At 25.1% G+C, this 14,618-nt stretch overlaps 2 protein-coding genes across 3 annotated transcripts; one reads left to right on the top strand and one right to left on the bottom strand.

The window, feature by feature from the left end:
• Window positions 1–5,658: 5,658 nt before the first annotated feature.
• Inc (BTB/POZ domain-containing protein inc) lies at window positions 5,659–10,119 on the top strand. Of its 2 annotated transcripts, XM_074242231.1 has the most exons (4): window positions 5,659–7,149; window positions 7,328–7,624; window positions 8,882–9,010; window positions 9,986–10,119. In XM_074242231.1, exons 1-4 carry the CDS (start codon window positions 6,958–6,960, stop codon window positions 10,013–10,015), a joined length of 648 nt encoding a protein of 215 aa, XP_074098332.1. In that variant the 5' UTR covers window positions 5,659–6,957; the 3' UTR covers window positions 10,016–10,119. The 2 variants fall into 2 exon arrangements, with proteins under 2 accessions (XP_074098332.1, XP_074098331.1); XM_074242230.1 differs by lacking the exon at window positions 9,986–10,119 and having other exon boundaries at window positions 5,660–7,149; window positions 8,882–9,527.
• A 2,240-nt stretch (window positions 10,120–12,359) lies between these two features.
• Lamtor2 (Late endosomal/lysosomal adaptor, MAPK and MTOR activator 2) lies at window positions 12,360–14,503 on the bottom strand. Its single transcript, XM_074243261.1, has 4 exons — window positions 14,346–14,503; window positions 14,161–14,286; window positions 13,878–14,040; window positions 12,360–12,677 (listed from the first exon to the last, which is right to left on the bottom strand). Exons 2-4 carry the CDS (start codon window positions 14,226–14,228, stop codon window positions 12,528–12,530), a joined length of 381 nt encoding a protein of 126 aa, XP_074099362.1. The 5' UTR covers window positions 14,229–14,286; window positions 14,346–14,503; the 3' UTR covers window positions 12,360–12,527.
• Window positions 14,504–14,618: the final 115 nt, after the last annotated feature.

Below are 14,618 nucleotides of genomic sequence, written 5' to 3'. Positions count from 1 at the left end.
CTAAATTCACACTCATGTAATATTGTCTAATGTCTACTGATTTCAGTATCATGGATTTTTATATTATTAAAAAAAAAAAAAAAAAAAAAAAAAAAAAATTGACCGTTAACGATTAAGGGCCAGTTTTTCAACCCGGGGTTTTGATTAAACCAGAGTTTAAAGTTGTACCAACATAGAAAAATGTATGAAGTGACGTTATTATTTGATGATCACTCTGAACGTGTATATTAAAATTTTATTTCTATATACCTACGTTCATGTTTGTTTTCAATAATATAACCTTGTGTACTATTACCAGACAGATAAATTGATAAACATAATTTAAAAAGAGTGATATAAATCAATGTAATGGAATCATAATTTCGTTAAAAATATTATTAATTAATAATAATGTGATTGAATATGCATTATTATCTGATGAAGACTCGATAATGATCTGGATGAGATTCCCGTTGAGGAGCAACGACCAATCCAAGTTTTCCGTGAACGTCTAAATTATTTTTACATTTTAAATGAAAATCAATTTCACGACCGATTTCGTTTATCAAAAATTCTGTACATATGTTATTAAATAGATTGGGTAATTACTTTGAACTTTTCACTGAAAGGTAAGACTCTAAAATCATTAGTTATTACTAAATCTATAAATTGTAAAGTTTATTAAAAAATAATAAATTAGCAGACATTTGACAATTTTGATGATTTTTTTTATAATAAAATAAAAAAAAATAAACAAAATTGTCGAAAGTCTGATGATTTTAGTATTACACTAGTAAATAGTTGTAAAAGTTTGTTTTGTACTTTTCAGAAATAATGCAGTTCGTCCACTAACACAATTGTTATTATTGTTACGTTTTTGTGCAACAGGAAGTTTTTTAATAACTGTCGGAGATTTTATTGGAATATCAAAAAGTTGTGCTCATAAAATAATTCACAGTTTAGCTCATTCGATTGCATCTTTACGTCATGAGTTCATTAATTTTCCATCTACTCGAGAACAAATACTACAAAACCAAGTTGAATTTTTTCAAACAGCCTCATTCATCAGAACAGTAGGTTGCATTGATTGTAAGCATGTGAAAATTGAATCATTCGGTGGTAATGATACCGAGATTTACAGAAACAGAAAAGGGAATTTTTCAATAAACGTTCAAGTTATTTGCAATGCTCGATTAGAAATAGATATTGTAGCGAGATGGCCGGGTTCAACCCATGATTCCACCATTTTTAACAATTCCAGAATTCAAACTCTCTTTGAGAATAATGCTTTTGGAGATGCGATATTGTTAGGTGATTCTGGGTACCCGAATCTTTCTTATATATTAACTCCACTTCAAGATCCACAAGCAGCATCTGAACAACTGTATAATGAATCACAAATAAGAACAAGAAACTTTATTGAGCGTACATTCGGTGTTTGGTCGCGACAGTTTGCTGTATTGCAAGGAACTAGGTTTAGAACAGCAGAAAGAACGTTAACTATAATTGTTGCTACAGCTGTTTTGCATAATATTATAAGGAGAGAGAAACCCTTCAATATTTACCCTATACACGAATATTTAAGAATTCCAGAAGTCCAAAATCCTGTTATTGGTGACGTGAATTTAAGAAGAAATCTAGTTGAAGGTTATTTTGAAAAGTACGTAAATGGAGATATTTCAATATTTTTCAATGCTAATATCAATTTTTATAATTTCAGTTTAATTAGAAGAAATTAAAAAAGAAATAGTATCCTAAAATCTTGATCGAAGTGAGTAATATTAGAATTTGTAAAAGTAATTGAAGGTTTTAAAATGACACTAATGAGATTTATCGCTACAAGTTCTTGGTAAGTTTATCACTCGAGACTGAAACACTACAAAACCAATTATTGTAATTTCATAATTTTTATTGTAATTGTAAATATTGTAATTTTTATTGATTACATTATAACTCGACCTTATAAAATCGAAAAATTAAGAAAATAAATTATTTATTTTACCAATTCCACATTTTTTTGTAATCATTTATGAAAAATGAAATAATTAAAAACCATAAATTTTTTGGTTTAAAAATTAAAAATTTCACAAAAATCATTATTTAAAACAGAAAATTTTTAAAAATAAATAAAAAACATTTGATGTAAAATTAAAAAAAAATACTTATTTATCTTTTACAATTTTTTTCATTAATATTTAAAAAAATAGATTTTGGTAAGATTGACTTTATTAAATACAATAAATTGGAAAAATTACAACGTAACATGTAACGCGAAACATATTTCGAAATAAATAAATGAAATTTAGCTTGCTATAAATAAATAGTATTGTTTTTTAAATTTTCCATTTGAATTTCTTTGTAATGAAAATTAAAAAACTCGTCCAATATGTATATATAGATTTCAATAATCATAATCAACCCGTAAAACCTATAAATATTCTGAGCAAACGCGTAATAAAAATAAATAATGAAATATAATTAATTTGATAATTGAAGATTAATATTTTTATAATCAAATTCATCATCAATTTCTTCGATATGTTTCATTTTTCAATGGATAATTTTCCCAGTTGAATTTCCAAGCATCTCCAATGTTTTACACATCTTATAGTCGTAAAAGCGACTCATTTCTTGCGTAGTGGCTTGGCTCAGACCGCAGCGTCAGTTCTAAATTACGTAAACATAACTTGTATAACACCACGACCACCTGCAATGGTTCAAAAAATGTTGCAACAATTACAAGCAGCGGAATTAATTGTTGCTAACGCTTTAACTTCTGATCGTGATCATCATCCAAAAACACCCTATTCAAATGAAGGTGATCATAGTAATGGTAGTGAAACTAGTAGAATTTGCTCCGAACGTAGTATGGACAAATTTCGACGACCAAGCCATGTAAGTTATTTATAATTTAATTTTTTTTTAATTTGCTTATCGATTAAACAGTATTTGCTGATATAATGTGTTTATAATAAGTATTTCAAATTGTAAAAAAGTACATATATAATCGGATTAATTTTTAAAACAATTATTAAAATTATTTCTTCAAATTTTTTGAAAGTTATAATGTAGACAAAAATTATTAATCTCAAGTATGGCATGACAAATTGTATTAACTGAAATCTTAGATTTCTTTATCGTTCGTAATAATTAAATTTTAAGGATTTCAATTATAATTTTCTATTTGTGTGTGTGTGTAGTAAGACATCACCTTAAAGTTTTGGCTTAATGCTTCGCATTTAAATATTTAACCGTTTATATTGTTCACCCAGAGTTGCGTAATACATTACTAATAATCTGCTGGAGATTTCAAAAGAAAGGACTTTGGATGAAGAGTTTAAAAGTAGAAAAGAAGCCATGTTTGGATTCGCGAAAATTGAAAATTATTTAAATTCATTAGAAATAGTAGCAATTGAATTTTCGCGCCCCGTCATATTGTATTTTTATGTTTTTACGTATGTCTAGTAGAGTATCGCCACACAACAATAGATTTGAAAATTCATTTGTTTAAATATCAATTTTTTTATTTCAGCGTCTAATTTTAATTTCAAAGCATCTCACGTCTAACATTGATTACTCTTCTTAAAAAAAAGTTAAAATGTATTATCAGTTTGAAAGTTCGTGGGCTCATGATCTGAAGAGATGTAAGTTATTATTTCCAAGTATAATTATATAATTATCTTCATGTTTAAATAATTAATTAATTAATGATGATATTTTTTTATCCAGGGACTTGGGCCGAGGACGACCGTCTCATCTATTTAAGGTTTCATCGACATGATAGGACATTTGTATTTAGAGACCTTTACTCTGACCATCCGGCTATATGGAAGTAAGTTTTTTAATTAATTTTGAATAATTATTTTATTATTTTCATTAAATTATATTTGAATACTTGGTGTCACTAGAGTTTTGTCCGTCAATCCTGCTATTGGACTGGACAATTTTCTTTTAGGTTCAATATCAAATTTCTCCATTCTTAAAAACTAATTAATAATTAACTTAAATCAATAACTAGTAAAAATCAATTATTATTTTTACTTATTACGACTTACTTACTTACTTACCATTACTACTACTACTAATACAATAATAACTTATGTCTAATTATACTTATTTCATTAATTATAGTGACCAAATAAATGTTTCCTTTCAATTACAGCACAATAGCTCAAGAGTCTATTTTTATTAACCGTCAAAAAATGCTGATGACATTGAAAAACGTTTCTTTGAGCTCTTAGATGGATTTTTAGTAAGTTGAATTATATTTTTAACTTCCTGCTGAGAAAATTGAAAATTTTGAAAAGTTGGCAAGTTATTGGTTTCCCTGAATAAAAAAAAAAAAAAATATTAAGACAAAGAAAAAAGTATTGGATTGACTAGAAAACCATTAGCTCTCAATACTTTTTCTTTGTCTCAATACTTTTTTAATCATTTACCCTGTTTTTCGAAAATCGAGTTTTCAACGGATGTTGATGTTTTCAGGTCCTAGGAAGCTTCCCCGAATGTTTCCGCGATGATGTCTATATGTATGTGTGAGTGTATGTTGTACGTGTGTATGGCCGTATGTAAACCTATTTGGGGCGATAAATTGTATTAAAAAAGTTTAAATTAAATTAAATTGAAATTTCATGCTATTTTAACTTTTATGCTTGTAGGTGTACTTCAATCTATCTGACAGACAACAGGCATCTCAAGAAAAGCCCTGCCATTACAATCAATTTACTTATTTTATGACTTTGTGTAAATTGAGAAATCAAAATAACTAGTTAAATCCTATTGCCATTAAAATTATATTTCTTTTGTTTTGAGTACTTACATCTTCACTTGTTTTCAATGATCAACAAAAAATATGTTTTCTAATTTTCATATAATTTGACTATCAATTATAAAGTATCAAAAAAATAAAAATACAATCAAAATTAAAAAATGGATAATATTCACAAAAGGAAAATAATCCCCGCAGAGCATCAAGAATGTCTGAAGACGACAAGTTATTCTTAATTCAACTAATTAATGAAAAAAAGACATTATTGAAAATAAAACTACGGATAAAATATCAATAAAAAGCAAACAATTAGCGTGGGAGGAAATTGAGAAGAAATATAAAGTAAAGAATCAGCACAGGTCTTCTGAAAGTTTACAAATGGCTTGGAGAAATATAAAAAAATGGCAAAACAATATTCTACAAACATGAAAAAACAAAGTCTGGGTACAGGTAAATTGTACATTAATCTTTTTACTTGTTTATAAAAATTTAAATGTCCTTTAGAAAATTTTATTAACTTGATTTAATCTAAAATTCTGAAGTTGGATTTGTCTATTTAAGTATTAATATTTCAAAATAATAGGTGATGGAAAAAGAAAATTTTGGAAAATGAAGTGTTTGATGCAGCATTGAATGTTATCAATCATGTGACTGTCATTGGACTTCACAATGAGTTCGATAACGATGCTGATTTAACAATCGAAGAATTTTTGGATGATTACGGAGATTCTGAATCTAACAACGCTGTATTTGAAGTAATAATATATTTATATATTTAAAATGCGACGAGTTTAATAGAAATAGAATAAGTGATTTTAATTTTATTTTTTTAGTATTTATTAAAAAATGATCAGGTTCCAGATTGGAAAAAAATAGTCCCTCGAATTTAAAATCTTCTGTCAGTGAACCATTGAAAATTAAAAAAATAAGAGTGACTTCATCTTTAGGCCATATGATACTCACAAAAGGGCAGACTTATCCTCTAAAAATGAACTTGCACTTATTTTAAAAAAGCAAGCTATTGAAAAGCATGAGTATGAAATTGAACTGCTAAAACTAAAAATTGAAAAAGAAGAATTATCAATTCAAAAAATGAAAGATATGAAAGAAATTGATGATGAGTCTGATTATGAAAAATATTAACGTTTAATTATCAAATTAATTATATTTTATTATTTATTTTTATTACGCGTTTGCTCAAAATATTTACGGGTTTTACGCGTTGATTATGATTATTAAAGTCTAATATATACACATATTGGCGAGTTTTTTAATTTTCATTATCGAGAAATTCAAATGGAAAATCTAAATAACAATACTAATATTTATTTATAGCAAGTTAAATTTCATTTATTTATTTCAAAATATGTTTTGCGTTACATGTTATATTGTAATTTTTCCAATTTATTGTATTTAATAAAGTCAATCTTACCAAAATCTATTTTTTTAAATATTAATGAAAAAAAAATTGTAAAAAGATAAATAAGTATTTTTTTTTAATTTTACATCAAATGTTTTTTATTTATTTTTAAAAAATTTTGTTTTAAATAATGGTTTTGTGATATTTTTAATTTTTAAACCAAAAAATTTATGGTTTTAAATTAAAACTTGAAATTGATTTTCATTTAAAATGTAAAAATATAATTTACACGTTCACGGAAAACTTGGATAGGTCGTTGCTCCTCAATTCAATATTTAAATTAATAATATTTTTAACGAAATTATAATTCCATTACACTGATTTATATCACTCTTTTAAATTATGTTTATCAATTTATCTGTCTGGTAATAGTACACAAGGTTATATTATTGAAAACAAACATGAACGTAGGTAGAAATAAAATTTTAATATACAGGTTCAGAGTGATCATCAAGTAATAACGTCACTTCATACATTTTTCTATGTTGGTACAACTTTAAACTTTGGTTTAATCAAAACCCCGGGTTGAAAAACTGGCCCTAAGAAAATTTAATATTTATTTAACACAACAAGTCCATTGACCTTTTTGTCGGTATTTAAAGTCTATCAAAACAGTTTAAAGTATGAATCGATTGTACAGCAAGTCGATATCTAAAGTTATGAAATGATATACTGACAGTTAGGTGATTGCGTGTGTGACTGTGTGCTAACTGCTATAGTAGAGTCTCTGAATTTCTAGTGTATAGAGTATCGTAGTGTCGTTAGCGAAGTAAAGTAGTTAAATGCTAAAATGGCGGATTTCAACGATATAAATTCACTCAGTATGACAGAAAATAATATTTCAAAACGTTGTAATAATCAATGGGTTCGTTTAAACGTCGGTGGGACGTATTTTTTAACAGCAAAAACAACATTAGCACGAGATCCAAATTCGTTTCTCTATCGACTATGTCAAGAGGACTCCGACCTCATTTCCGACCGGGTTAGTTTATATACACATTTATTTACTACCCGCGTAATTTTAAAATAAACCTTCTTTATTGTAATTAATCTTTGTATTATAATTATAATAATCATAAACTTTTACACTTATCATTTACCTTGATATGTTTTGTATACAACAATTGAATTATATAAATCTATTTTGAATTTTTATTCAGGATGAAACGGGAGCTTATCTGATAGATAGGGATCCAACGTACTTCAGTCCAGTCTTAAATTACCTCCGTCATGGAAAATTAGTGATAAATAAAGATCTCACTGAAGAAGGTGTACTCGAAGAGGCTGAGTTTTATAATATCACTGAATTAATAAGACTTGTTAATGAAAGAATTATTTTGAGAGACACACGACCGACTCGTGATTCAAAAAAACATGTTTATCGAGTATTACAGTGCCATGAAGATGAGATTACACAAATGGTATCCACCATGTCTGATGGTTGGAAATTTGAGCAGGTATTTGAATAGTTATATTGAATAAATATAAATATTAACATGATACTGAAATTGAGAGACGTCTGATCATTTTTACAATTTTTTAACAAACAAATTAAAGCAAGAAATTTTATTTAAAAATTTCATCTTTAGAAGCTCTGAAAAATTATAAATGAGATTTTTATAAATAATTTTCTATGCCTAGTTTATTTTTCAAGAAAAATCAAAAAATTATCAAGTGTCTGCTTACTCCAGCCTCATATATTAGCGCACAAATATATATAGTCTAAAAACAACAGACAGAAAAGTATTTCATTTTTTTCATTAATTTATCATTAAAAATTTTACAATTTTACACAGAAAATAAAAAAAAACTACTTGAACAATTTTTTTTTTTTTTTTTTTTTTAAATTGATTACAACCACAATCCATCAGAGTTTTTTATATTTATTTATATATTCATTTTAAACCTTACACTGAACCCTAAACCAAAGTTATTAAGCGGGTTCCATTAGAAAAAAAAAAAAAAAAACAGTCAAAATATATGATTTATTATATTTGTTACAATGTATGGTATTGGTGACAGTGCTTTACATTTTTTCTTATATACTAATTGATTTATTAACTGCTTATATATCATTTTATTTAATTTAAACTGCACTTTTAATTTTAATTTTTAATAAGCAGTTAAAATATATTTGATAATAATAACAGTACTAAGTACGTATTTAACGTAATAGGTAAATATAAAATGCTAAGGCTCAGTCTCTATTTAATAAACATAATTTCGAGAAACAATCAACATTGTATATCTGATAAACATCAAAGCATATTAAACATTTTTTAACTGTATAGAAAAGAGTTGTCATTATGTCACGTTGTTATTTAACTTCAGTAGCAATTTAACTTTTAGCAATTGCGATCAAAACTTTAATTATTGACAGTACCTGTTATTGACACTTATTTTATTATTTACTGAAACTTCATCGATGTTTTTAAAAATGACAAGTACTTTAACAAAATTAGAACATATAGAATTGATAAAATTTAATGTTGGAAAAATTAAATTACTAAAATTAACAAGCGTTTGATATTTGTAGTGTTTAGTATTATGATAAATTGACCCATTATTGGTATTAAATAAATTTTAATGTCTAGCATACTTTTTACCCGATAATTGAATTTTGTCCTGGTAATTTTCTAATAATGTTAATCAATACTCTACTAACATAATAAAATTTTTTTTTTTAATAACTCAATCTTTAAAATTATTTATAGCTAATTAATATTGGTTCACAATACAACTACGGGAATGAAGACCATGCTGAATTCTTATGTGTTGTAAGTCGCGAATATGGACCAAGTCAATTGACAAGTAAAGAGCAGGAATCCACCGATCGTGTAAAGGTACCGATAACTTATTCGCATTCTGCTCACGCCAGCCGAAATAGTCGTGAATAGCGACTATAATTTGAATTATTATTATAATTTATTATCATTATTAATTAATACAATTATAATTACTTTTGTAGTAGTTATTTTAATAATCACTATTATGATTGATGTAATTATACATATTATTTGCTAATTAGTCTAATTTTATACTTATTTATTTTTACACCGACGTAACAATCAATGATCATTTGAATGCATTAAATATCTATATTGTAGAAGTACTACAGTATTATACATAGTATATATCATTTATTAATTTGAATTAAAGTCAATCAAAAGATATTAAGCCATGTATAATCTTTTGTGTTTTTTTTAATTTAATAATTAATTTATTTTTGTCAATAATACAAAATATTTTGTTGAGAATAATTTATTTCTTAATAGTGTGTATACTAATTTTGAGACATATTTATTTATAAATAGACCTGCATGAGCATGTCCCATTTATAATTTTATTTTGTGTGTAACTTTATTTTATGGTTATTTATAATCGCTATTTATTATTAAAATTATTGTTATTATTGTAAAGCATGCTTTTTATTTAAGTAAATAAAGAATTTTGGTCTTTTTACTGGTTTGGTTACTTTCTATCCTTTATCCAGCATGGTTTTATTTATTGCATGTTTTATTTTTTACCATGGGAATTTTTTAAATTAAAGATATAAAGCTTTTGTTGTTAGTTATAATCAATTAAGTGAAGTGCATAATGTAAATATAAAAAATAAAGCATATAATATTTTTGTGTTAAATTTTAATACTTGAAGGTGAGTTATTTGTAGTTTTCATTTATTAGTAATGGGTTTTACTTTTTGGTTGCTTCAGATCTAGTTACGTCGGTAAATTTTTTATTCGAAAAATAAATATTATTTAATTTAGTAATAAGTTTAATATTTTTATAAATTATAAAAATTAAATAATCTATTTTAGGTGTTGCAGCAAAAAGGTTCAAGAATGTAATCATTACATACTATGATTTCTTCCTCTGTCCAGTCCACTATTATTTTTTTTATATGATGATATATGAAATAATTTAAATATTCGATCCGCTAATATATATATATATATATATATATATATATATATATATATATATATATATATATATATATATATATATATATATATATATATATATATTTCTAGGAATACATCTCTCTAGTTACGCGAAGACTGTTTTATGTTTTTCTTGTGATTAATTTTATTTACAATTAATAATCGTTACTCAATGATAATTTTTCTCGTTATTTATTTTTTATTGTCTATATATTAATATTAAAATGAAAAATAATAAAAATACGAGATAGATTAAAAAAAAAAACAAGTTATGAAAATCTTTGTCATTTAACATTTAGTAACAAGGACAATATCGATTTACACGAGTTAATAGGATGCAAATTTATACAAGCGAAATCGTGACGATCTATTAGGTTTAATAGGTCTAAAGCTAAGATAAAAAACAAATTATTCGAAACTTAAAAATTTTCCGATAGTTATTAAGAAAAAAATTTTGTACTAAATTATTGTAAAAAAAAATTGAGATTTTTCTTTTAGTAAGTTTTTGGCTTAAGAAATTAAACCACTAGCGCACTGCCGCCGTTTAAAAAATAAATAAATATTATAAAAATAATAATAATATATTTATAACAATAAATAAAATTATGTAAGATGCAAAAATATACAATTAAAATTTTGTAATTAATAAGTTTAATAATTTAAATTTAAAAATAATGAAAAATGGCAATTTTAATAATAATTAAATTATGATGTTAAATCAAACATGATATATTTAAATATACATGTAAATATATTAAATAACACAAAAGTTCATAACAGTTTTATAAAAGAGGACCAAACTCCAACATCCCATCACAATTATATCCTTGGAAAAAAAAAATCAATTAAATTCTAACACCTTACCTCGATTTATTAATAATTAAATCAGATGATACTTAAGACGATTTTTTTGCAAGTAATTATTGACCATATTTAATATTTTAAAAAACAAATACTTAATTATTGTGATAAATGATGTAAATTTTCAATTATCACACACAACTGGCCTATATACAGAAATAATTGATAAATTTTCACATTTTACACTTTATCAATAAGCAAAAAAAAAAAAAAATATAAAATTATCTTTAATTATTGAATAAATAAATAAATGAATATATTAATTAATAAATGTTAGATAATTATAATCATAAAAAAAAAAGAAAAAAAAACGAAGAAAATAAATAAAAGTAAAGGTGCTTGATAAGAACATGTTAATAAACGTAATTGATGAATTAATTAGTGCAATAATCTGGCTTCACTAAATTTACGTTTAAAATGAACTTTATCAAATAGCTCAACATTTGAATAATGAATTAAATAAAAATAACTATAATTTTGAAATAGTAAGCACTGGCTTTGTAAACAATAAAACATTAAATAAATATAATCTTGCATTAAAATATAAATAAATATTTTAGATTTACATCATAGAAATATCAATTGAATATTTGTGAAAAAAATATTTGTACTTTGGTACTGACATTTATTAAAAAATAATCATATTCGTCAAATTATGAAATGTCTTACTATACAATTAAATATTGAAATTAGACCTGATAATTGTATTTGTATATGTATAATTGCATCAAAAAATTAATATTGTATGAATTTTACTACAAGATACGTTTTTACATAAATTTATTACAAGTTAAAGTAACAATCAGCACGATCAAAGACATAACAAAAAGATTTTATACCAACCTTAAATTTATTAAATGAAAAGAAAAGTAAATAAATTATAAACAGGAGATTTAAATAATTAAATATAAATACTCTACTTATACGTTCATTGAAACTGCACAAATAATGTTTAAATATTTACTAAGGTCTTTATATATTTGACGTTACAATTTTTTTCTGTCAATAAATATTTTTTTTTTTTTTTATATTTAAATTAATAACTAAAATATTAAATCTATAATTGTATTAAAGTAATTTTTTTTATTTATATACTTTTTAAAATGAAATATTAAAATTCTTTATGCTTGTAATTTTGTGATTGTATGTGAGACACTGATTTTCAAAGAAAATTTGACATTTTTTTTTATAATAAAAGTAATGACTTACGCAATTCTCTTTAGAATTTCTACTAAAAAATGAATAAAGATTATTTATGTACATTTCTTTTGTATGAATTGTGATTTAATCTTAATAAAGACTTTGTTGTACATCCTGACTTTAAAATATTTGGATAATGTTATTATGAAATTGTAATTGCTATTAATAAAAATAATTGTCCGTTAGATTCTATTAAATATTATTTACTTAAAATCCTTGATATGACAATAACACTTGAATATTATTTGTTTAATAATATAATAACTTTATTTGTTATATATAATTTCCGATAAAAAATATGTAAGAAATTCGTGATTTATTTTTTCATTATTGTTATTATTATTAATTGATATAATTATGGCATACTAGCGATAGTTTTAAGTGGTTGATCAAGGTATTTAGCAAGAGCTTGAGCTTTTTCTCTTAACAGCCCAAACCCGACGTTTTCTCTTGCATAAAGACAAAGTAATAAATTTGCAACTTCTGTTATAACAACTTTCCCTTCCTGTAACAATAAAAAATATTACATTATTTACAACTTTACGTTGTCAAAGTACAAATTTTTATGACATTAAAATTTTTAAAATTTCAATTGCAAATAAATTATAAAAAAAAATATTCTTAAAAAACTTGCACTTTTAATTTTTTTTTAGTAGATTTTATCAAAATTTAACTATTGCAACCGTCCTCATGGCGCAACTTTTAAAAAATTTAGTCGCTTTACATATAAATGATTACATAGTAATAATAATAGTAATCAAACAGTAATGGAAACGATAATAAAAGACAGTATAGAAAATCACGAAAAGTAACGTTATCTCAAAGCAAAGTCTATCTAAGTTACCATCTAATGACTTTAGCTAATAAAACAAATAATAGAAAAAAAAATATGAATTTGAATATACAGTAATTACAGTTATTTATCTGTCGCCCATCTTGCGGCAGATATTGATAGTCGGTAGTGTGGAGATTTTTACCCACTAAAAAAAAACATTCCTCTTCCCCTCTCCCCTAGATGGTATGGGGAGGACTGGATTGGAACCGCGTTAGCATTACTTCAATTACTTCAAAAACTTATAACATTCAGATCGAAATTCATTGTAACTGGTTCCAGACTCTAATTTTATGCATACATAAATGAAAATTTTCCAAAAAAACCGCTTCACTCTTCGATAGATAATTTAATTATCTATCGAAAAGCAAAGCGTTTTTTTTTTTAATTTTATCCTATTCATGAGCAAAAATCGTTTGAAAATTAACTATCAACCGTTCTTAAGTTCAAAGATGAGCTTAATCGGGTGAGTAATTTAGAAATGACAAGATTTTGAAATTTTGAAAATCGTAAAAATTGATGTTTTTACCACTTCAATTTGGTATAATTACTAGACAAGATATTAAAATTCGGTAAGTTACATCGTAAAGCTCTTTTATTAAGCTTCAATTTTCACTCCTCAGAAGTGGTAATAGCCTCAATATTACTCCTTTTAGAGTTCGTTTAATTAAATAGTTTCACTGTCGCAGTCGTTTTAGAATTATTGGCGGTATCATAGCATAAACATGATGTAGATTCAATAATCACGATATTGATCAGTCTTTCGTGTAATGTATTCGATAATGTGTTTTGATAATTCGAAATTTTGTCAATCTGATTGGTTGACCGCAACTCGGTAATTTCAGTATCATAATTTTTCAAATAAAAAAATACCTGACAATCCATCAAGACAAACTGTAATTCATCTTCTTTAAAAGCATTCCGTCCATTTTTCTCATACGCAGACCAAATGTTACTCGTTATTGCAGCGGTTACTCTAGCGTCCTTATCACCATACCCGCTGTAAGCTAAAAGACCACCATCTCTGCTGAGTAATCTGTAAAAATTAATCATTTTTATTATTGTCTACCAGCATTCCAAAATTTCAGATCCTTAGAAAAAAAAAAAAATAACTACCGATCTTGAGTAAATAAGACTAAATAAACTATCAACTTACAAAGTATTTTCAACACCACCAGTATTAGCTTGACTTAAAACTTGCATCAAAGCTTTTGGCTTCAACATTTTTGCTGTTGTATAAATCTCTCAGGTTAGAATAAAAATTAATATTTCACATCCGCAACTGAAAAATTAATTTTAATTTTAAATATTTGTTACAATTTTTTTATGCATTACAATTACCTCTGTATTTTAAATCACTTTTTGTATTATCTGTCAATCAGCATTCAGAAAAAGCACCTGTGACCTGTCATTTTTTCTTTTTGCGAGGCGTAAGAAAATATTTACGGCCCTTTTGACAAATTTTAACAGAAGAAATTAGTTTTATCAATGACCACCAATAAGAAGATTTATTTTATCTATAAAAAAATTTTAATTCAATGTTTATAAAAGCATCCACCAGCAAAGATGGCAGTGCCTGTTTATAGCTTGATCACATCGTGTTTAATCGTGTCG

The sequence above is a fragment of the Cotesia typhae genome, unplaced genomic scaffold (genome assembly GCF_013202065.1).
Source record: "Cotesia typhae breed Kobodo isofemale line unplaced genomic scaffold, CoteBio_Ctyphae contig_4, whole genome shotgun sequence".
Taxonomy (NCBI): domain Eukaryota; kingdom Metazoa; phylum Arthropoda; class Insecta; order Hymenoptera; family Braconidae; genus Cotesia; species Cotesia typhae.
This window is presented reverse-complemented; position numbering and strand designations above follow the sequence as displayed.

Bases quoted from the DNA above. Each gene is read 5' to 3' on its own strand.
- Inc (XM_074242230.1), top strand. From the start codon at position 6,958: ATGGCGGATTTCAACGATATAAATTCACTCAGTATGACAGAAAATAAT. The intron at 7,150-7,327 runs GTTAGTTTATAT...ATTTTTATTCAG, and splicing joins CCGACCTCATTTCCGACCGG to GATGAAACGGGAGCTTATCT. The intron at 7,625-8,881 runs GTATTTGAATAG...AATTATTTATAG, and splicing joins ATGGTTGGAAATTTGAGCAG to CTAATTAATATTGGTTCACA.
- Lamtor2 (XM_074243261.1), bottom strand. From the start codon at position 14,228: ATGTTGAAGCCAAAAGCTTTGATGCAAGTTTTAAGTCAAGCTAATACT. The intron at 14,041-14,160 runs GTAAGTTGATAG...TAATTTTTACAG, and splicing joins GGTGGTGTTGAAAATACTTT to ATTACTCAGCAGAGATGGTG. The intron at 12,678-13,877 runs GTATTTTTTTAT...TTATTGTTACAG, and splicing joins TTGTCTTGATGGATTGTCAG to GAAGGGAAAGTTGTTATAAC.